Source organism: Chlorocebus sabaeus, chromosome 4 (genome assembly GCF_047675955.1).
Source record: "Chlorocebus sabaeus isolate Y175 chromosome 4, mChlSab1.0.hap1, whole genome shotgun sequence".
Classification (NCBI taxonomy): Eukaryota; Metazoa; Chordata; class Mammalia; order Primates; family Cercopithecidae; genus Chlorocebus; species Chlorocebus sabaeus.
Window position 1 is genome coordinate 40526440 of NC_132907.1, and position 22365 is coordinate 40548804.

The following is a 22365-nucleotide window of genomic DNA, read 5'->3' on the forward strand; positions in this document are numbered from 1 at the left end:
TTTTATTTCCAGTGCTCGTTGAAATAATTTAGATTCATTAAAAAGCAAAGTGTTCCAGTTTGAGATTTACAGTGCCTGGCCCTTTTTCTTTTCCATAAAGCCAGCAATTTCATTTCAGCCATTGTACTGTTGTGGGTGGGAGATCATTCGTCTTTGTCTCTGCTTGCTGCTGCAATATGGACACAGGTGTCCGGGGCCATATTTAGAAAATGATACAATCAATTCTGGGTTATGACTTTTGTCTAATTACCTCTTCTCCCAGAATCTATATTTATTGCCCAAGAAAACACATTTTAAGAAGTTGTGAGCACACTTCCCATAGGTTAGAAATTAATTTATTACAACTTAATGGAGAGTACAATCAACTGAATGGATTATTAAACTTTGGTCCCTGAATATTCTGAGCAGGGAAGGATCAGGGTCTTGCTGTTAGTGATTACTCCTGCTCCCCACCTCCACTGCCGCTTTCTTGGGGTCTTTTCAGTAATAAACTTAATGACAACTAGACATAGAAGTTATTTCAGACATTTACCACTAGTTTTTGTTCTTTTGGGCTAATCTTGGCTTTGCCGTTACACTTCACTGAATTATGTGCTAGCGTATTTTCCCATATATAAACTGTGTATTTAATAAATAAAAAGGGATCCCCTTATCACTGAAGACTGACTTAAAATCCAAAGCATAGTTGCGGAAATAAGTCCTGCAGGATATATGTGTTTTCATTTATATTTAACATGTAATATTATATACGTTATTTAATATAAGTGTGTCTTTATAAGTATGTGTGTGTATAATCTGTATTCGAAGCCATTTGTTTTAAACTTCACTGATGATTTTGTATTATTGTATTATTATTTAATCACCTGTTCATTGTTCAAGCTGGAAATTGGCTGATGGGTCCTGGCCCAATGGCTTTGAATAACCAAAAGTGTTTCTTTCTTTTAGAACTGTTGGCTCTTTCTTTCAAAAAGCAGATAGAACAAACTCCCATTTCTGTGAAAGTGATTTATCCTTTTTTCTTCCGTTCATTTCCTATGGTTGCTGTGATAAATCACTACATACTTGGTGGCTTAAAAGAGCAGAAATTTATTCCCTCCCAGTTCTTGAGAACAGTCTGAACTCCATTTCACTGGACCAAAATCAAGATGTCAGCAGTGCTGTGCAACCTCTGAAGGCTCTGAGGGGGAGTTTTTTCCTTGCCTCTTTCCCAGCTTCTGATGGCTGCAGGCATTCCTTGGCACATGGCCGCATCCCTCCCATCTCTGCCTTCGTGGTCACACTGCCTTCTCCTTTTTTGTCTAAGTCTCCCTCTGCCTCACTCTTGTAAAGATTCATTTGACTGCAATTAGGGCCCACCTGGATAATCTAGGATGATCTTCCAATCTTAAGATCATTAACTTAATCACATTTGCAAGGTCTTTGCCATATAAGGGAGCATTCACATGTAGCTTTCAGAGATTAGAGCCTGATATCTTTGGGGGGCAATGTTTAGCTTACTACACTCACATATAACAAAAGTAAGACATCTCATACTGCCTTCTGCTGTTTCCTAATAGCAGTCTTTTATATGATCTCATTTGGTAGTTTTATTAAAGTTTATACACATATAATGGTACAAGCATATGAGAATCTATGTTTAGGTCTATATAAATGTGAATTTGGACTTCTCTGCCAGGTAGGGCTATAGATGGCTATCTTGCTGTGCTCCTCAAAAAGATTTTTATTCTAGTTGGTTTCTGGAGAGACTGACCCAGTTATGCAAGGGCATGAGCCACAACTCCAGGATAGTTATTTGGGTTAGGTTTCAGTTGCCCATTTCTAGCTGCAGATTTCCAAGTACCACCATTTTGGAACCTAGGTTTTCTGAAATGCCTCTTCTACCCACTCCCATTAAGGGAAATTATTCCTGGGACTTAACTCAGCCCCACTTTATTTAGTCTGATTCCTGGGCCCTCTCTAAGCCTTGGCATCCTGGGCTGCCCGGGCTTCTGATCTCTTCTGGGAACCTTGAACCCTGTCTATCTGGCTGCTCTCTGTAGCCATGGTCATGTCAGTTCTGGTGGAAAAGAGAAAGGGCAAACAGAGAGGAGTTGTTCCTTGGTGCTCATCTTTCAGGAGTACAGCATCTTGGTGTCTTCAGAATGTTAGCTTTTAGGAATTTTTGGTTAATTTTCATGGATCCTTGCAGACTTTACCCTCTTGAATGGTTTGACTTTCTGTAGTCTCTTTCCCCATGAATATCTGGCATAGAGATTTCTTTCTCCTTCTCCTTTTTTTTTGGCCAGTTCTCTTTCTCTTCTTCCTTCTGGCCAACTGCTGTCCTGTCCAGAGACCTGAACCTTGGACAAAACCATTGTGTTGTGGAGAATTAAGCAAGTGGATTCCTGTCTCCATCTCTTCTTTGTCCTTCTCCCAGCTGACCTTGAGATAATTTGGTTACTCTCTTCTCCAGTGGGAATTTCAAAGCTACTTTTAAGCCCCACTGTGGGAAGGATCAATGGAAAGGACTCGTGCTCTAGTTTTCTTATCAGATTCATAGGGAGCTGTATTTAGAGACACCCTTAGAATGAAGATATTCTCCAGAGTGTTCTAGCCTTGCCTTTTGGTCAAGTTTGACAGTTCTGATCTCATTACCCCAGTTCTGTCCCCGTGTACTTCTGTGGACCTGTAGAATACCTTCAGGGAAAAAAAATTATATTCCACAGTTGACCCCCCTCCACCCAAGCATAGTATATCTGAGCTCTTGCTTCATCCCTGGGTTCATCCAAGGGCACTCATAGTGATCCTTAGCTCTCTGGCTCCAGGTTTTTAAAGCTTAGCCTTGAATAGGCAGGTATCTGTCAGTCACCTTGGGGCCCAAACAGGAATTGCCCTCAGGAAAAACTCCTCTTTCTTTAATCCCGATGTCTTTACTCTTTAGTAGAGTAATAAGAGTCTCTCCCTGATCAAAAATGGCAGTTGTGCCTGTAATCCCAGCATTTTGGGAGCCTAAGGTGGGTGGATTGCTTGAGTTTAGGAGTTCAAAACCAGCCTGGTCAATGTGGTGAAATCCTGTCTCTATCAAAAAATAAAACAATTAGCTGGGTATAGTGGCACACACCTATAGTCCCAGCTACTCAGGATGCTGAGGTGGGAGGATGGCTTGAGTCTGGGAGGTGGAGGTTGCAGTGAGCTAAGGTCATGCCACTGCGCTCCAGCCTGGGTGACAGAGTGAGACCCTGTCTCAGGGGGGAAAAAAAAAAAAAAAAAAAAAGGCAGTAGTATAGAAGAATGGTAATACAGCCTTTCTTTACCTTGCCATTTGTAATAAGTACAATACGTAAAATGAGCTATTTAGCTATTTATTTGAGTCATTACAAGTCTGGACAAGCCCTGGTCAATAGTGACTGTGTTTTTCCCAGGCCAGACCAAAAAATGGCACCTATCTGCCCTACTTATACTTGCAACTGACTTTCCACATTGCCAGGGTTCTTGGAGTTGGAGAGCTCTTACGAATTTCTTTGCTGCCTAGAACTTCATTGAATTTTCCATACTGTAGGCATGGCTCCTAGGTAGCCAAAAAAGCATGAACTCTGGAGTCATGCAGGGCTAGGTTCAAAACTAGGCTCTCCAACTTATTGTCTATGCATGAATTATAAATTATATAAAGTGACTCATAGAGCACCTGGAATTTGTGTTTAGGACTCAATAAAAGTTAGGTGTTGTCTATGTGTTTTTGTTAAATAAATAAGAAATATCTTTGATGGACTAAATTCTGCTTCATGGTAAAAAATGTACATACTTTAGATTTGTATGACACTTTTAAAGTAGTTTATCTGTCCGTTTGGCAAATACTTTTAGAAAAGTGAACAAATATCTATTTACAAAGCAACCAGAAGTAAGCTTTTGCAATGTGCCAAGATTTTAGCCTATAAATTCCTTCATTTTTATGGGAAAATATTTTATTAGGTATATTTTAGAACTTTCTGATTGCTTAATATTCACATCCACGATTCAGTATAAAAGAGAGTATACTTAACCAGAATCCTCTGATGTTCCAGTAAGGAATTGATTGGTGAGAACTTAGCTTTCTTGAAAGACCTAGAAATGCCCAGAGCCTGCATTTTTTTGAACACTGATATGCAATAGGCCAATTTAGTCAAATGCATATCTACAAGTGAGGTATTATTCCATATTTTAATGCACAAATTGAGGCTCGGAGAGATTAAGTGACTTGCACAAAGGCCACAGAGCTGAAAATTGGTGGCATTTATACTTGAATTTAGGTCTGATCAATCCATGATTCAAAATCTACTCTACTCTTTGGCTTGCATTCTCATATTAACAAGTGCCCTTTTCTTCCTTGGAGGAAGAAAAGCAATAATTCAAGCCATTGGAGCCAGAGGCCCCAGTTATTGCTACAGGAGAAAGCGCTGATCGACTAATCTGCAGATCTGGCTCCGGGTCCCAGCTCTGCTACCAACTAGTGTGCAATGAGGTTATGGGGGTAGATGTGGGGAGACTTTCCTTAAATTTCCATTTTCTCTGAGCTTCTCAGCTGTAAACGTTAAAGCATCACAGAAAAGTCTGGCCTTCTTAGAACCAAATATCTCTCTTTAGTAGCTAACAAATGGGTTTCTTTGTGGTTCCCTAGAAATCAAGGATATGAGATCCAGAAAGTTTAAATCTCAGAGATCTGAGGGATATTATAATATTGCCCCTTCAAATGAAAACACTGTTAGCAGTGGAGGAGATCTGAGTCACCCCAAATTACTGGTGGTAAATCTACACGCATCTGCGGCAACTTTAGGCCTTGCCTCCTCAGAAGAAAGATTTGACTGAGGGGCATAAAACAGAAAAAGAGACTGAGGCAAGTTCCAGAGCAGGAGTGGAAGTTTATTAAAAAGGTTTTAGAACAGACAGGAAAGAACCTTTGAAAGAGATTGAAGTGGGCACCTGAAGGTCAAAGAGAAAAAAGGGACATCTGCCTTGATTCTAGGGTTCTATAGGCTCGCCTCTTTCCCATGATTCTTCCCTTAGGGTGGGCTTCCAGAATGCACAGTACCTTTGCTACCCTTGGGAATTGAACACATGCGTTATGCTTAGGAAGTTGTATGCATGTCCTTCTGAGGCTTTCTTCCTTTTTCTGGTGGAGTGTGCCCTGAAGACCATACTTTGCCATTTTTGTCTCTTAATATGCATGCCCAGGAAGTTCCTTCTCCCTGGGATCTACCTTTCATTAACGCTTTAACATTAACAGGTGTGGACCATCAGGAAATGGCCTCTCCCTGGTGCTGGCTGCCAATGTATCACTTTTAGAGAGGCAATGCAATAATTGCCGAGCCATCACCTGGCATTTCAAGTGAGTTGTGGGGGAAAGCCCTCTCCTGTCCCACTAGTGCTTAACTACCTGTAACAGCACTACTCTGGGAAGTTGTAGGATTTGGAACCACATATCCACCTTTTCATAGGCAAGGCAGGATTACAGCCTCGTTAAAGTCCTAGAGAAATGGCCCAGGTTAGAGGTGGCAGCTGGGTGGTGGTGGTGAGATGGGGCAGGTATGGGGACCAACTAGACTCTGTATCTTGATCTTAAAATTACTTATTGATTTTCAAGTGCCCAAGGCATTTGTGAGTGGGTCTCCCTCCCGCATTCTGCATACTCCGAGTCATCAGAGAAGAGGGATTACTTGTCCCTTCTTGAAGTTGATGTAGTAAAACACCATGAAGTTTACTTTTTAAATTATCATGTTTTAACTTTTTATTTTGAAATAGCTTCAGACTTACAGAATAATTGTAATAGAGTACAAAGAATTCCCATATACTATTCATCCATATTCCCCAAATGTTAGCATTTAACCACATTTGCTTTATCATTTTTCTCTTTACACACACAAACACATTTCGGAGACTCTGAGAGCCAGTTGCTGCCATGCCCCTTTACCTCTAAATATTTCAGTGTGTTTTTCCTAAAACTAAGTCCATTCTCTTACAGAATCACGGTATAATTTTCAAACCCACGAAATTCACATTGCCACAGTACTATCATAATTTATAGACCTTATTCAAATTTCACAAGTGGTTTCAGTACATTTTTTTTAGCAAAAGAAAAAGGGCACAGCATAAAACATAGCATTTAATTGTCCCATATCTTTATGTTACCAGAAAGGGATCACAATCCAGAGCAGCGGCAATGGCTGCTTGACTGAATATACATATAGTTATTTCTTGATCATATGCTAAATAAGGGTTGGATTATTCATGAGTTTTGTGAGAAAGGGGTGGAGAGTTCTCAGAACTGAGGGCCCCTCCCCTTTGTAGACTACATATGGTAACTTCAGACATTTCTGTGGCACTCGTAAACTGTCATGGCACTGGTGGGAGTGTCTTTTAGCATGCTAATGCATTATAATTAGCATATAATGAGCAGTAAGGCCAATCAGAGGTCACTTTCATTGCCATCTTGGTTTTGGTGGGTTTTGGCCAGCTTCTTTACTGCATCCTGTTTTATCAGCAAGGACTTTGTGACCTGTCTTGTGTCTTGTGCTGACCTCCTATCTCATCCTGTGGCTAAGAATGCCTGACCTCCTGGGAATGCAGCCCAGTAGGCCTCAGCTTTATTTTATACCCAGTCCCTATTCAAGATGGAGTTACTCTGGTTTGAATGCCTCTGACATTTGGTCTCCTTCAATCTGGAATCATTCCTCGGTCACGTTGCCTTTCATGACCTTGCCATTTCTTGCCAGGTACAGGACAGTTCTCTGTAGAATATCCCTCAGCCTGGTGTTTTACCCTGTTTCCTTATGATCAAATCTATTTAGGTTGTGCATTTAGGGCAGGAATACTGGAGGAGCTGTTGGGTTCTCAGAGCTTCCCATCAGAGGCCCTAAGGCTCACTTTGCCCAGGACTGAGGATGTTTACCTCTGTCACTTGGTCAGGTGTTGCTTTCATGTTTATCCACTTGAAGGTACCGTTCTCTCCTTTGTAATTAATAAATATCATGTGAAGAGACACTTTGGAAAGATTTAAATAGCCTGTTTCTCATCACATTTTCACGCACTAGTTTTAGGATTCTTGCCTGAAATGTTTATTGCTGTAGAGGTTGCCAAATGGCGATTTTTCTCATTTTGTTTTTCCTACTATGTTTATTAGTTGAAATTCAACACCACTGGTTTTTTTTTAACAACATTCCAGAAAGATTTCATCTGTTAAAGAGAAAATATCTGGGCTAAACTAAATCCATAAGAAATAAAAACCTCTCTTCTCTCCTCTCCCTAACCCCAGAGCCCAGGTATTCAGCTAAATGGCTTATCTATCCATATTTAATACCATGGAAATATGCAGAGCTGTTGGAAATTGTTTCTAAGGCCATTTTCTATTTTAAGTGACAACATTCCTAATCCTCTCTTAGATCCTTCTCTCCTCAGGTTTACCCCACACATTTTCTCCTGAAGTCTTGGTCTCATTCTGCTTTTCCTGGCCTTCTCCTTAATACACACACACCCCTTGGAACCTGGCTCTTAAAGCTGCAGAAGGAAAAGCTCTCTTCTGAACATCAAAGAGTCTATTCACCTGCAAACTTCTTTCAGGGCATGGCTGGCAAGTGCACATTCCACAGGCACCTTACTCCCTTTTATTTCTAGGTCAGCACTTTCAGTAACACCCTATCCAGTCTTAAAGTCCAGACACTCAAGATGCATCTAGTTAAATCCTCTCTGTCACTCTCCAGGGTAAAATTAGGCAATTAGTTATTCACACTTAATTTCATACTCTTGAAATGCCTTTTCAAAAATAGAACCTATAACAGACCTCTCCTCCACTAGGTTCCTGAAATACAAAGCTATGTCTAGGACTCTTCCCCAGTCTCTTCCCTCAGAACATTTCTGACTTTCATCTCAATTGTCTGTGAGCACCATTCCTTTCCTGGGACAACCACTCTCTGCACTGCGGACATCAGAAGATCCTTAGATTATTCTAATAACTTCTCATATATTTTTCAGGGAAGCTAATTTTCACTTATACCAAAGGACAAGATTGACCAGCTTCCAAGAAAATCTTTCCTCCTGGTTAATAGACAATGTTACTTTTCATCTTAGGGAATTGGATCTTTTTTGCTTTATAATATGATGCCTCTCTCAAGTAGACTAAAAAGCATCCTCTGGTCCAAAATTCATGGCACAGTCACCTGTGTCTGGGAGGGGAAATGCATTTATGACTAACCATAAATCTTAAGCTAGGAATTGAAATGCTAGGGCTGCCAAATAAAGCAGACTTTCTTTCCCAGGAACTGCTGAGGAACTGAGTCACTCATTAGTACCAGAAATTGCTATTTTTGGAGAAACTCCAGTTTCTCCTGAGTAACCTTGTTTCTCTATAAGGTAATGTTTAGAGATATTTTTCTTTCTTCTTCCCGCTTAAAATCCTCAAAAGACAGCATTTCCTTGCCTCAACCTTGAATGGGCTAAGAAAGAAAAAAAGTCCTCACCAACAGTTTTTGGCTACTTTGGGACAGGGAGCTTATCTTCCATGGAAACTCACCAGACCAAAAGCCTTTCTAGAACTCGAGTTCAAGATATAGCCTCTGTATCAGCATTGAGCCAGAGCAACATATATTCAGAGACCCAAACCTTTGTTAGTTACTCTTGAAATGCCTTTTAAAAAATAGAACCTATAACAGACCTCTGGAAATATAGCATTTCCAGATATTGATTGATGAGGTGGACCCAACTGCTCTGTAACTTACATGATAGTTTATCCTAGGCATATTTGAACTGGACATAGAATACCTTGGCAAAACACACCTGTAAACTCAGAGTATTATAATAGCTAGCAGGTCAGAAAAAGAAGTGACCCATAGGAACTAAGGGCTGAATATTTTATCTGTAGCCTTCCCTTCTGTGATTAAAGTTTGGTACATAAAGGGAAAGAATCAAGCATTTATCCTGTCTTTCCTATACCTCACTATAACCAAATAGCAGACAAAGGAAAGTTCTTTCTTATAAAAGACTTCCAGATAATAAAGAAGAAATGATAAAAGAGTATCAGTGTTTTGCCACTGCAACAATAATGGATTTAGGCAATGGTATCAATGACTCTTTAAATCTATTAGGTGACAGGCTAATGGGGAACCTTAAAATAGAAGGACTAACCTGCCAACATTTGAATCTGCCTGTCAATCTTAACATATCCAAGAGAGAGGCAACCTAATATTTTGCTTTGCAATGAGAAGCAAGAGAAAATATAAAATACAACCTGTAAAATATTCTTATCCAAAAGCTGAATCTGATTCCTATTAAGTCTCTAGATTTAACTACCAGTACATAGGAAATACAGAGGTGAGAGGAAATGCGAAGCAACATCCCAGGAATGCAGTCAGCAAAATCCAGAATGTGGGAAACTCTCAAGACAGACAGCCCAATTTCTTCAATAAACAAATTGCAGAAAAAAATCAGAGGAACCCATAGATGAAAAGACACCTATGAGAAGCATCAAACAAATGTGATGTGGACTTAAGATCCTGACTCAACAGTGCAACTGGTGAAAAAAAAAAAAAAAGACATGTACTAGATTACCAGATACATTTGAACATTTGGATATTTGAAAATACTAAGTTATTATTTGTAATATTTTGATGTGATTGTGGTATTATGGTTATGTTTTTAAGAGTCATCATTAACCAATACTTACTAAAGCATTTACAGATGTGTCTTAGTTCATTTCTATTGCTTATAACAAAATATCTGAAACTGGGTAATTTATAAAGAAAAAGAATTTATTAGTTATGGAGGCTGAGAGGTTTAATGTTGAGGTCCCACATCTGGTGAGAGCCTTCTTGCTGGTGGGGACTCTGCAGAGTTCCAAGGAAGTGCAGGGCATCACATGATAAGGGAGCTGAGTGTGCTAGCTCAGGTCTTTCTTCCTCTTCTTATAAAACCATCAGTCCAACTTACATGACAATCCATTAACCCATTAACCCATTAATCTATGAATGGGTTAATCCATTCATGAGAGCAGAGCCTTCATGACCAATCACCTCTTACAGGCCCACCTCTCAATATTGCCACAATGGGGACTAAGTTTCAACATGAGTTTTGGAGGGGACCAACATTCAGACATTTCATAGTAAGATGAAATTATATGATGTCTGTGATTTGATTAAAAATAATCTATGGGGCAGAAAAGTGGGTAGGAGTATATATTCAACAAGACTGGTTCTGAGTTGTTGAAGCTTCTGGAAAGTTAAGTAGAAGTTTCTTATAAACTTTCTATAATATTATACAAATACCTTAGACATTAGTTGTCTCAAAATCAATGTGCTTTTCTTTCTCTGGTGAATAGATGATTTTTATAATAGAATCCCCTAGGTTGGAAAATAAGTTACTACATTTTTAATGCTCCTGCATTTAGATGGGTATGTGCAATAATTTGAGCATGAGTAAGGTGAACTCTCAAAGGACATGTATCTCTTCCAGTTAGGATATATGTCAGTCCGTGTATCACCCCTGAAACCAGGAGCTAATTTATCTTACTGTTTGGTCAGGTCAGTGAAGGGCTGATATTATATCAGCACATAGACCGTGAGAACACTGACTGGACTGTGGAAGACTCCTTTACATTCTCGGCCTCCTCCCCACCAGCAGCCCTGGGACCCGAGGAGTTCTGTATTACCATTTCATATGATATCGCTAAGCCTGGTAAGCAGAGTTGTCTGCTTGCAAACACAGGTAATGCCGCCAAGATGAGCAGTGCCTCATCTATAATTATTAAAGTAGGGAGAGTTTGGAAATAAATCTTTCCCTTTTTAATTGTCAATGCCATGATATAAACCTTTGAAATAAAGTTTAAAGAGTTATAAAACGTTATTATTTCTTTACATGCCCATTTTCTCCAGGTCTCTTCTATTTTATCTCAGAAGCTTAAATAGTTGTACTGGGGGAAGGATGGCAACTTAGCTTTAAAGAATTTTATTTGCACCTCCAACTGAAGACCTCACTGTGCCCATGACAGAAAACTGTTGATAGAAAATTAAAATGACAAATAGGGTAAGTTCTTAAAAGGAAAGGGGTATTGAAAACTGCACGTTTCCATGGCAAGAGAAAGTCCAGTAGTAGATAAGTTAGGAAATTAACATTTTATAAATGAATATAAAGATTTTAAAGCTCAGTTGCCTGAAATGTTGACTTAATTGTGTGTGAGTGTGTGTATTTAAAATGTATTTATTTAATATGCCTTGAGTAGCAATGCTAATTCAAGTACTTGAGCAACCAAAGTGTTACAAATAATCCACTAGACAAATTTGAGGAAAAAAGAGCTTTACAGCTGTCATCTAAAAGTTCTAATGAAATGCCAATTTATTCTTTATTTTTTAACAGGAGCTTTTGTCAAGGAGGGAGACAAGGTTCTAATTGACCAATTTAAGTTAGATGCCTCTAACCTCTTATTTAAATTGCCTGAATCTCAGCGCTCTTCCTACAAAATTTGGTTCCAAGCGACATCTCTTCCTTACCACGGAACAATTATGGTTGGAGAAAGAAATATTACCAAAGGAAAACCCAGTTCGTCCCAGTATATAATTAATAAATTTGGAATTACATACATTCATGATGACTCTGAATTACTGGCTGATAATTTTACCTTTGTGGTTTGGCCAAACCAAAAGAGCAAGTTCAATACCAAGCCGGAAGCTGACTTTGTTGAAGAAATGTTTAATATCACCATCTCTCCAGGTGATATTATTATAATGACCAGGCACCAGAATTAAAGACAAAGGGGCTTTGGTTGAAAGTTCTGCAGGGCAGTAGGTTGCCTGTGGGACCTGAACATCTGAAAGTGGAAGATTTGGACAGTCCTCCAGATGAAATCAGATCTATGATCATCTGTAATCCTAATAATGGCTTTTTGGCAATGGCTTACCTTCTGGACACACCTGTTCGCCATTTTGCATAAGCTGACATTGATAACTCTAAGGTGTGGTTCACACAGGATGGAAGCCCTTCCTCTGGAGTGTTCTACTTTAGTGTGACAGATGGTGCACACCGCCCCTATGTAAGCTCTTGACCTGGATGTCATTCCCGTCTCCATCAGCATTGTGAACCTTACTGACCTACTTCTCCCACAAGGCCAGACAACCATCTCCATCACCAATGCTCACCTGTCAGCCACGAGCAGTGGGAGGAGCCCCCAAATCTCTTACAAGATAACATGGCCCCTCCAACATGGGCACCTGCTGATTGAAGACCAGGTGGTCAGCAATTTTGGACAGGAAGATTTGGAGTCAGGAAGACTCTCTTATCACATGACAAATCTCACTGCCACACAGGACCAGCTACAGTTCTCACTGTTTACATCAGAAAGCAACCTGACGGGACAAACACTGAACATCAGAGAGCAGCCTTTACTGCAGGTTATGTCAGACCTGGAAATTGCTGACAAAGTGGCTCATCGGCTGAGAAGAAGGGACCTAGATGCTACCGAGCTTGCTAATATGACTAACAGTGATCCCAAATTTGAAGTGATAGAGTCCCCTGTACATAGAAGACTGGGACGAAGAGGGGTTCGCAGCAGTGTGATGGAAGAGGCTACTGTATTCACTCAGAGGGACATTGACCAAGGGCGGCTGGTATTCCACCAACAGGCGTGGGGATGCTGAACGACTCCTTCACTTTCTTGCTCAGGGTAGATCATGTACAGCCAGTGATAGGTTATCTCCCCTTCACCATAGTGCCACCTGACCCCTCACTTTTGCAAACATTTACACCAGATGTTCCTTTATTTGTCACTGAAGACAACCTTGTAACCTCAGTTCTCTCTCAGGAGAAGCCTGTGTTTTCCTTAGGACTCACGGCACAGACAGAAACTTTAGGGAAACTGACCCAGACCAGATGGCAGAAAGCAGATCCCTGGGGACAGCACAGTGGTGAAGAGCTCAGTGTGGATGGAGAGTCTCTGCCATCAAGGTCATTTGGCCACCAGCCACCACTAATAGTCAGCCATTGGGCACCCACACAGCCCAGAGAAAGCAGGTACCCTCTGATGGTCATCGTACCCTTGGCTGCCATGGTCTTCCTGCTGATAGTGGCTGCAGTGGTTTTGTCTGTCTGGCTGTTGAGCCACAAGGTAGAAAAGGCAAAACCCCTTATCAAGCCCCAGACCAGCCTGGAACACACAACCGCAAGTCATAGGCCAGAAGGGAGCATAACGGTTCCCACTGTCACAGTGACACCCCTTCTACAAAGCTCCAGCAGCCCCCCAGTCTGTCTTTTCAGGGCCCCGCAGTGTGAACAAATGTATTCTCCAGTGGCTAAGCCAGTGGACAAATGTGCTGCTTGGGAGACGTGAATGGACCTGGACCCTGACATGGTCAAACTCTGCCAACAAACCAACCCAACGCTGAAGCACAACCAGTACTGGGTGTAGATTGAGGGCTCACATTTCTTACTGACTACCTACCGTGTTCCAGGCACTGGGATAGGCATTGGGATATAAAGCAAATAAATGCTGATTGGATCAACTGAGAAAAGTCAGGCCCTGCTAGTGATTCAATGTTCAATCCTAGCTCCATGGTTAGATGTTGCTGGCTTGTTGATTGTGACTTGTACAACACTCATGGGCTTTCCATAATGGGCTCTTTGTGTCATCTTCTGGACCTGATTTTCTCAGTATCCATCAGTTGGTCAATATTTAAATCCTTTACTAAGGTGGTACAGAACGAGTTAGCTCCACGGAGAATGCCAGTATTAACTTGGGGCATAGAGTTAAAGGAGGAAAGCTTTGAATACTTTACACTGATAATTCCCTCTGAGTGAGTCGGCAGGAAGTGCAAGAACTATTTCAGCGTGTAGAAGAAGTAATTTATCACATCAATGAGTATGTTTACGTAATGTTTTTCTGTAATGTCTTTTCCTCCTTGGAGTCTCTAGGTTTGATTTCCTAGTGCAGGAAATGCCTCAGTGCTCTAGGTAGTGCTGGGACAGTCTGGCCCCTTTTGAAATTATCTACTGAATACATTGTGTTTCATCAGGAGGCTTTGTCTATTCTAATTTATAAAGTCAAGCCTAGAATAGAAATATTGTTTGAAGCCTTATGGGACAGAAAAGTTTGTTGAATGTTTTTGTGATGCCTCAATTTGGCGTAACTTTACAATGAATTAAAATAATGGTCCAGGCCCAGTGGCTCATGCCTATAATCTCATCACTTTGGGAGGCCAAGGCGGGCAGATCGCTTAAACCCAGGAGTTTGAGACCAGCCTGGGCAACATGGTGAAACTCTATCTCTGCAAAATAAGCAAGCAAACAAACAAACAAAAAAATTAGCCAGGCATGGGGGCATGTGCCTGTAGTCCCAGCTACTCTGGAAGCTGAGGTGGATGGATCACTTGAGCCTGGGAAATTTGGGCTGAAGTGAGCTGCGATATACGATACTGTCTCAAAAAGAAAATAAATAAATAATGTAGGCCGGGCGCAGTGGCTCACGACGGTAATTCCAGCACTTTGCGGGGGCGAGGTGGGCGGATCACGAGGTCAGGAGATCGAGACCATCCTGGCTAACACGGTGAAACCCCGTCTCTATTAAAAATACAAAAAATTAGCTGGGCGTGGTGGCCGGCGCCTGTAGTCCCAGCTACAAGCGGGAGGCTGAGGCAGGAGAATGGCGTCAACCCGGGAGGCGGGGCTTGCAGTGAGCCCAGATCGCGCCACTGCACTCCAGCCTGGGCCACGGAGCAAGACTCCAACTCAAAAAAAAAAAAAAAAAAAAAAGTAATAATAACAAATTTGTATTTGCATTGTCTAATTGAACCTACCATTGGCCAACTGAAACTTCAGTTTCTGTAACTGTAAAATGAAGATATTAGTACTCGTATCAGGAATGCTTTGGGCTGCAAATTTGCAAGACATCCTCTATCAGTGGTTTAGGTTGGAGACTGGCAAGCTTTTTCTGTAAAGAGTCACGTAGTAAATATTTTAGGCTTTGTAGGCCATATATATATATATATTCTCTCACACATTCTTCTTGCTTTGTTTCCTTTTAACAACCTTTTAAAAATGTAAAAGTAATTCTTAGTTATTGGATTTGGCCCACATACCATAGTTTGCCAATCACTGATGTAGGTAATAGATGTACTGAATTATCTCAAGTAATGAACATGCTAGGAGTGGGCATTCTAAGACTGGTTTCGTAGTTCAAGAATGGCACCAAGGACTGAGCTCTTCTGTGACTTCTGCTCTACCTTCCTTAAGCTGTTGATATTTCATTCTTTTATTTAATTTCTTGCAATTGTAAGATGTTTGCTGAGGAAGATTTTGATCTTTCAAATTAGTGTCTTATATCTCCTTTTCATGTTTAATGATTTTTCTTGAAGCCAGAGGCCAGTTTTTCTCAATAGAGGTGGGAAGGCTGTGATGGGAGTGTGTGTGAGGGGAGACATGCCACCCAGAGGACATTTGGCAATGGCTAGGGACATTTGTGGTTTTCAAAGCTGATGGGGAAAGAATACTTCTTGCATCTAGTGGGTGGAAGCCAAGGAGGCTGCCGAACATACAAAAATGCACAGAACAGCTCTCACAACAAAGAATTATCAGGTTGAAAATGCCAACAGTGCAGAGATTGAGAAACCCTGTTTAAGTCACAATGAAGAGTTTTCCTGTATACCCAATGAAGGATATACTTATTATCAAGTCTAGCAAAAAGTATATTCTAAAAACTTCATGATAGAGTGGAAATCTCACAGTATATTTGAAACTCTGATTGGCTAGTGGTATACATGAACATTTGAAAAAGAGGATGTATTAAAAACCAAGCAAAACTTGGCAGCAAGCTCATTTCTTCATATTACTTGTCTAAGGAAAATATTTTGCCTTGTGTTAACAGGTGGAACACATCAGGAGAGTAAAAATGAGACAGAAAATTCACAAAGGTAAAGAGGAGGTCAAAGTGTCCCCAAAAGTCTGATGCCTCTAATATGTTTCATATGGAAAAGGTTTTGTTCTCACCCCATCTCTTTTCTGTTCTTCTGAGTCGCACTTTCCTCCCAACTCAATTTTAACTGCTCTTTAGGAAAACACACTTCACAATCTACAGAATAAATGAAATCATAGAATGTTTGGGCCTAGAGATGACTACCCATGCCTTAGATACTTGGATCTAATGTCATGGACAACTGTTGCTGAAGAACATTTCTCTACTCTTCTGCCAAAAGTGTTTGTATCCAGTGTGTCTGTACTTCCAAATTGTGTAGTCCTTTTCAAGTGTTTTGTTTAAAAGGAGGAGGAATGAGAGGCTTAACCCAAGCTTGGCTTGGTCATTATACAATTCAGAATCGTTCTTAGGCCTGTTTTAATCCAGGCACTTAGAAGGAGTAGGATGGCAGTGTGTACCTGAATCTGCACATGCAAGGGAAGCCGAGGAGCATCTCTGAATCCAGTAAGTGGGTTTTGTTCCCCATCGGCTGGGCAGGGAGAATGCCTGCTCTTTGTGGAAAAGCCAGTCATACTTGGCTCAGTGAGCATGTGGGCCTCTTCCTTGCTTCAGCCACAATGTCTCTGGAGCTAGGATTACCAGCCTGGTGAAACAAAACAGTCTGGCTTCCTCTCCTCTTTTTCCTCTTAATTTTGCAACTGCACACATAAAATTGGTGTCCATATTGGAAGGAGATACACACAGATATTTAAAAATAATAATCCATGTTATTGTTTGTGATTATGCCTCCTGGAGCCAGAATATCAGTGTGAGATCCAGATGTCAAACCTCAGTGATTAATCAGGTAATTAACAGAGTTTGGAAAGTTTTCTTCTAGAGGCTCTGGAATATTCTACTGATTTACAGATGGGTTCAATTAAAAGGAAATAATGCTTACCATTTGGTGCTGGCTCAAAGTGTGAAAGAAATATTTTTGACAAAACTTCATTTAGCATTGAAAATTGAAGTTTTAGAAAATTGAAAAATCAGACCAAAATGGCTTCTCCCATATGCAGAGGCATAACGGAATAGTTTCGACTCTTTATCATAATGGAGTCACTGCTAAGAAATGACTGGTGAATAAATAAGTGTATAGCAGAGATTAATATCAGAAGACTGGCAGGATTTTGCTTAAGAGAGGGTATACTCTGGGCTAGGCTGGGAGTGGACAGTCTCTCTCTCTCTCTTTTTTTTTTTTAACCTCCTGCAAACTTTTTTTCGTATTAAGAGGTCTTGGCAGATTCCAACCTTTAGTGGTCCCTTCTCAAACATCTGGGTACCTTTCCTTATAGTCCTGCATTAATTAGGTGAGGTGAGGGTGAAACAGAAGCTGGCTTTACTCTCTGGTTCTTCAGATTTCTGGAGCTGAAGTAGACACATTTGCAGTGTAGATGGAAGGTGATGGTACATATCAGGTGGTGGTACATATCAGGTGATGGATCCTCAATTTTGGATGGGACTGAGCTATCCACTCCTGCATCTTTCAGAGGCATCATAATTAATAATGAAGTTAGCCCTGCGCGAGGGGAGGCACGAGGATGAGAGTGGGCTGGGAGCCCACCGTTTGGCCTGCTGAATGATGGATCTTTTGCTTATGATACACAAAAACACCACTGACTATTTCATAGAGACCAGGATGAGGCTGCCTTCTCATAGAGAGCTACAAACATTTATTAGGCACCTCATGTATGTGAAATGCTAGATCCTCTGCTTGGTCTGAAGATGCAAGGTGCTATCTTGCAAGGGTCTTCTTGGTCTGCTTCTTCTGGTAGGCCCTTCTACAGTGACACAAAAAGTGCCAGGACAGATGAGGGTATGGGAGAAAGAGGACAAAGACAGGCAGAGCTTAGGACAGGGCTTTGTGTTTTCACTTCGAATGCTCATGAGTGAGTGCTGCCCATCCCGAGGGGCGGCAAGAGTTGGAGCACAATGGCCCACTGTGGTGTGTCCCCCACCCTCCATGTTTCTCAGCCCAGCTTTGCACTCCCTGTCCCTTGGTGTGCCCCAGGCCTAGTGACGTTCCAGAGTGGTTAAATAATTGACTCTTGGTCTGTTTTGGATCCTGGCCCTCTATTTCCTAACAATATGACTTATTCAATTTCTCTGAACCTAGTTTCATCAGTCAAAAACATGGGGATAATGATATTAGTACCTACCTCTCTGAGTTTTGTTAGAATTTAGTGACATAATCACCTGAAGTTAGTAGAATAATAATAATCATGCAGTATTTTCAATGCATCAGGCACTATACTAACTACTATAAAAGAATTTTCTTAGGGTTTTAATGCGCTGTAAAAGAACGAATCTATGAAGTCTCTGAATAAACCAGAGGCTCATATTCTACGCAAAGTAGTATATTACTGCTGGTGGAACTTCAGGTGAACGATTTAGGATAGACGAGGTGTGTTTAGGAAGGGAACTTCCCAAATGCTCAAACTCTACCCGGCATGCGGGGCCGTTTCCTTGGAGACTTGGTAAGAAAATGGATGGAGGAAACAGCATGACAGGAACATTTGCAAGGGGCAGACTCAAGCTGAGAGAGATTGAGAGTTCTTTACCTTGCAGAGGGGGTTGAACCACTGATAAAATACCCTGCCCTATTCGCTTCCTGTTCAAGCAGGTATCACATCTGCACAACCCTGTCCTGGATGGGAAACCGTTACCTGCTTTTCCCTCCTCCCAACCTGGTTATTCTCAGGCTTTCGTCAATTGATAATTTCTTTTTTAATTCCAGAATTAACAAACGACTGTCACTTAAAAAAATTAATATCCCTAGCAAAATTTAAAGTATCCAACTATCACCATAAGTCCATGTTTAAAGTAAGGGCAGAATCTTAGAACAAAGAACTTTATGGTGGGAAGAACAGATTTTTATGAAAAATTCTCTTTGTCCAGATTTGACTTTGGCCTGGGAAAACCTCAGGACACACCAGCAGGGTCAGGAATTCACCTCTGGAGGCCATGCTTATGGGTGCTTTGATTAGAGCAGAGGCAGAAGCTGGGGCAGAGGGGAACTCAGGCTCCTCAATGTTGGTGCTCTTTAGAAGGTGTGGCCAGGTGTCCCTGGTACATGTGTACATATGCGGTAGGGGAGGAGTGGCAGTGGGAGTGAGGGGCAAATTTGCTACTTAAGAGTCCAGAGAATAGCAGTTCCATGGATGTGCAACCTGTGCAGCCATAGAGGGCCCGTCCTTAGAGGGCTTTGGTTTTGGTCGAATGCTCTGTGTCACATCTTGAAATTAGAATAATTTTTTAACAAGAGGCCTCACATTTTCATTTCTCACTGGGCCCCACACATTATGCAGATGTTTCTGAGTCCTCATAGAATTTAGTTGATAGTTGCATCAGACACCTCTTCAGCACAGTTTAGAATTCTCTGAACTTTGCATCTGGCTCCAACCGTAGTCGTGGCTACAAGTTCCAAGCATGTTTGCAGCCATGAGTGTGCACTGTGCCCTGCGCTACCCACCCGAGGGCTCCTCTCTCTCCACTGCATGACGGTGGGAACTTATGCTTGCACCACCCAGAAGTATGGCTCTGGTCCAGTGGAAAACTGGAGCCTATGGATAAATGCTTCCTCGTTTCATCTCCTAAGTGAACGGTTCTGAAATTCATTCTCTGAGACTTCTCAGAACATCCTGAAGATTGAGCACAATACACTGGTGTGTGGACTGTTTTCCCTCCCTGTTTATCATCCCTGTCCCTCACTCCTGCTCCCACTCACAGATGAATCTTTGCTTTTGAGGAAACCCACGCTAAGACATTAGTTCACATTCTCCCTGATTGTGACCCCTACGATTACAGACTCTGGGGCCAGGGATCCATTGCCTATTGACTCTTCCATGACCGTTAGGCACACAGTTACGTCTGGGTCACTTGACTCCAGGACCCCCTTTCTGCTGGGCCCCTTGCCTGTGGCAGCTCAGGTCTGTGGAGACACTGCTTTTTGCCTTCAGTTGGGATCCAGGGACCCTTGTGCCCGTGAGAGACTATGGCCCAAGGCTCTCTTTTGGAATCACGTTGAGGGGACAGGCGTTCACTGAACCATTTTCTAGCTGAACATCTCCTTACTCTTCAGTGCACTTTCTCTGCTGGTCATATTGGGTCTCAGAAACAATAACCCTTTTACCCCAACTTTTAGCAAGACCAAGATTTGCTGTATTTTGTAATATTTTAGAAAGGCTTCTTTTCATGCTTTTCATTTGAACATGGTTCCTGCCTCTGCAAAGACTACATCAGCTCTCTTCTTTAAAGTAATAGCTTTATTGAGATATTTACATACCATAAAATTTACCCAATTACACGATTCAATAGTTTTCAGTATTTTCAGAGTTATGCAATCATTACCACAATCAATTTTAGAACATTTTTATTACCCCCTAAGAATTCTTGTACCCATAGCAGTCACTTACCATTTACTCCCAGTTCCTCCAGCGCTAAGCAGCGACTAATCTACTTTCTGTTTCTATAGATTTGTCTATTCTGGATGTTTCATATACAGTCATGCACTGCCTAACAGCATTTCAGTCAATAACAGACCACATGTGTGGTGGTGGCCCCATGAGATTATAATGAAGCTGAAAAATTTTTATTGCACAAATACCTACCATTGTGTTACAATTGCCTACAGCATTCAGTACAGTAATATTCTGGACAGGGCTGTAGCCCAGGAGCAATGGGCTATACAATATAACCTGGATATGTAGTAGGTTATACCATCTAGGTTTGTGTAAGCACAATCCGTGATGTTTGTACAACACTGAAATGGCCTAACAATGCATTTCTCAGAATGTAGCACTATCCTTAAATGACTCATGACTGTGTGTAGAATCATACAATATGTAGTCCTTTGTGATCACCTTTTTCAAATAGCATCATGTTTTCAAGGTTCATCTGTGTTGTAGCGTGTAACAGTTCCTTTTTATGGCTGAATAATATTTTGTTGCATGGGTGTACCACATTTTATTTATTATTCATCAGTTAATGAACATTAGGGTTGTTTCCATTTTTTGGTTATTATGAATAATTCTGTGTGAAATATTCATGTGCATGTTTTTGTGTGGATATGTATTTTCATTTCTCTTATACCCAGAAATGAAATTGATTGACTCATATGGTAACACTATGTTTAATCATCTGAGCAACTGCCAGACTGTTTTCCAAAGTGACTACCATATTTTCCATTCCCACAAGCAGCGTATGAGGGCTCCAATTTCTTCACATCCTCACTATACCACTTTTTTATTTTAGCCATCCTATTGCGTGTGAAGTGGTATCTTATTGCGGCTTTGCATTTCCCTACTAGCTGACAATGTTTAACTTCTCGTGTTCTTACTGGCTATTCGTACGTCTTCTTTAGAGAACTGCCTATTCAGATCATTTGGCCATTTAAAAAATTGGATTATTTGTCTCTTTGTTATTGAGTTGTAGGCATTATTTATATATTTTGGATACTAACCTTTATCGTATATATATAATATACAAAAATTTTCTTCCATTCTGTGGGTTATCTTCTCACTTTCTTGATGGTGTTCTTTGAAGCACAGAAGTTTTAAAATTTGGTGATGTCCAATTTACCTATTTTTTTGTTTCTTGTACTTTTGATATTGTATCTAAGAACCCATTTCCTTTTCCAAAGTCATGAAGATTTATGTTTATGCTTTCTTCTGAGAGTTTTGTAATTTTAGCTCTTACAATGAGATGCTTGACCCATTTTGAATTAATTTTTATATATATCGTATATAATGTGAGGTAGTAATACAACTTCATTGTATTGCATGTAGATATCTAGTTGCCTCAGCATCACTTCTTAGTAAAACTATTTTTTCCCATTTAATTGTCTTTGTCACCTTTCAAAAAGGGATTGATCACAAATATGAGGGATTATTTGTGTACTCCCAATTCTATTCCATTGATCTATATGTCTATCTTTATGCCAGTAGCAATCTGTCTTGATTACTATGAGTTTTGAAACCAAGTAGTATGAGTTATCCAACTTTGTTTTGCTCATTTTCAAGATTATTTAGGCTTTTCTGGGTTTCTTTAATTTCCATACTAACTTAAGAATCAACTTGTCAATTTCTGCAAAGAAGGTAACTGAGATTTTGTTTGGGATTGCATTGACACTGTAGATAAATTTGGAGACTATTGAATTTTAACAATATTAAGTCTTTTCATCCCTGAACAAGGAATTTATTTCCATTTATTTAGGTCTTTAATTTCTTTCAATAATGTTTTTGTCATTTTGAATGTATAAGACCTGCACTTCCTTGGTTAAATTTATTCCTAAGTATTTTATTCTTCTTGATGCTATTACAATGAAATGTTTTCTTAATTTAATTTTGGGTTGCTTATATCTTTGCAGAAATACAACTGATCTTTGTAATATTGAGCATCCCTAATCCAAAATACTCCAAAATTCACAACTTTTT

General features: G+C 40.5%; 1 protein-coding gene across 9 annotated transcripts in view; it reads left to right on the forward strand.

Moving 5' to 3' along the window:
• LOC140711510 (chondroitin sulfate proteoglycan 4-like) overlaps nucleotides 1–22365 on the forward strand; it is a 119652-nt gene that overhangs the window by 53678 nt on the left and 43609 nt on the right. For 3 of the 9 annotated variants that reach the window (XM_073014767.1, XM_073014764.1, XM_073014765.1), the window contains 2 exons: nucleotides 10872–11022; nucleotides 11353–12623. The exons of 3 other annotated variants lie outside the window; for them this stretch is intronic. Coding sequence is in view for 2 of the 6 variants with exons in the window: in XM_073014763.1 (XP_072870864.1) it covers nucleotides 12623–13318 (696 nt within the window). In the remaining 4 variants the exon portion in view is untranslated. Of the gene's footprint in view, nucleotides 1–10871; nucleotides 11023–11352; nucleotides 14850–22365 lie in introns of those variants that run through there. 3 more of the 9 variants (XM_073014763.1, XM_073014762.1, XR_012092773.1) reach the window with 2 other exon arrangements.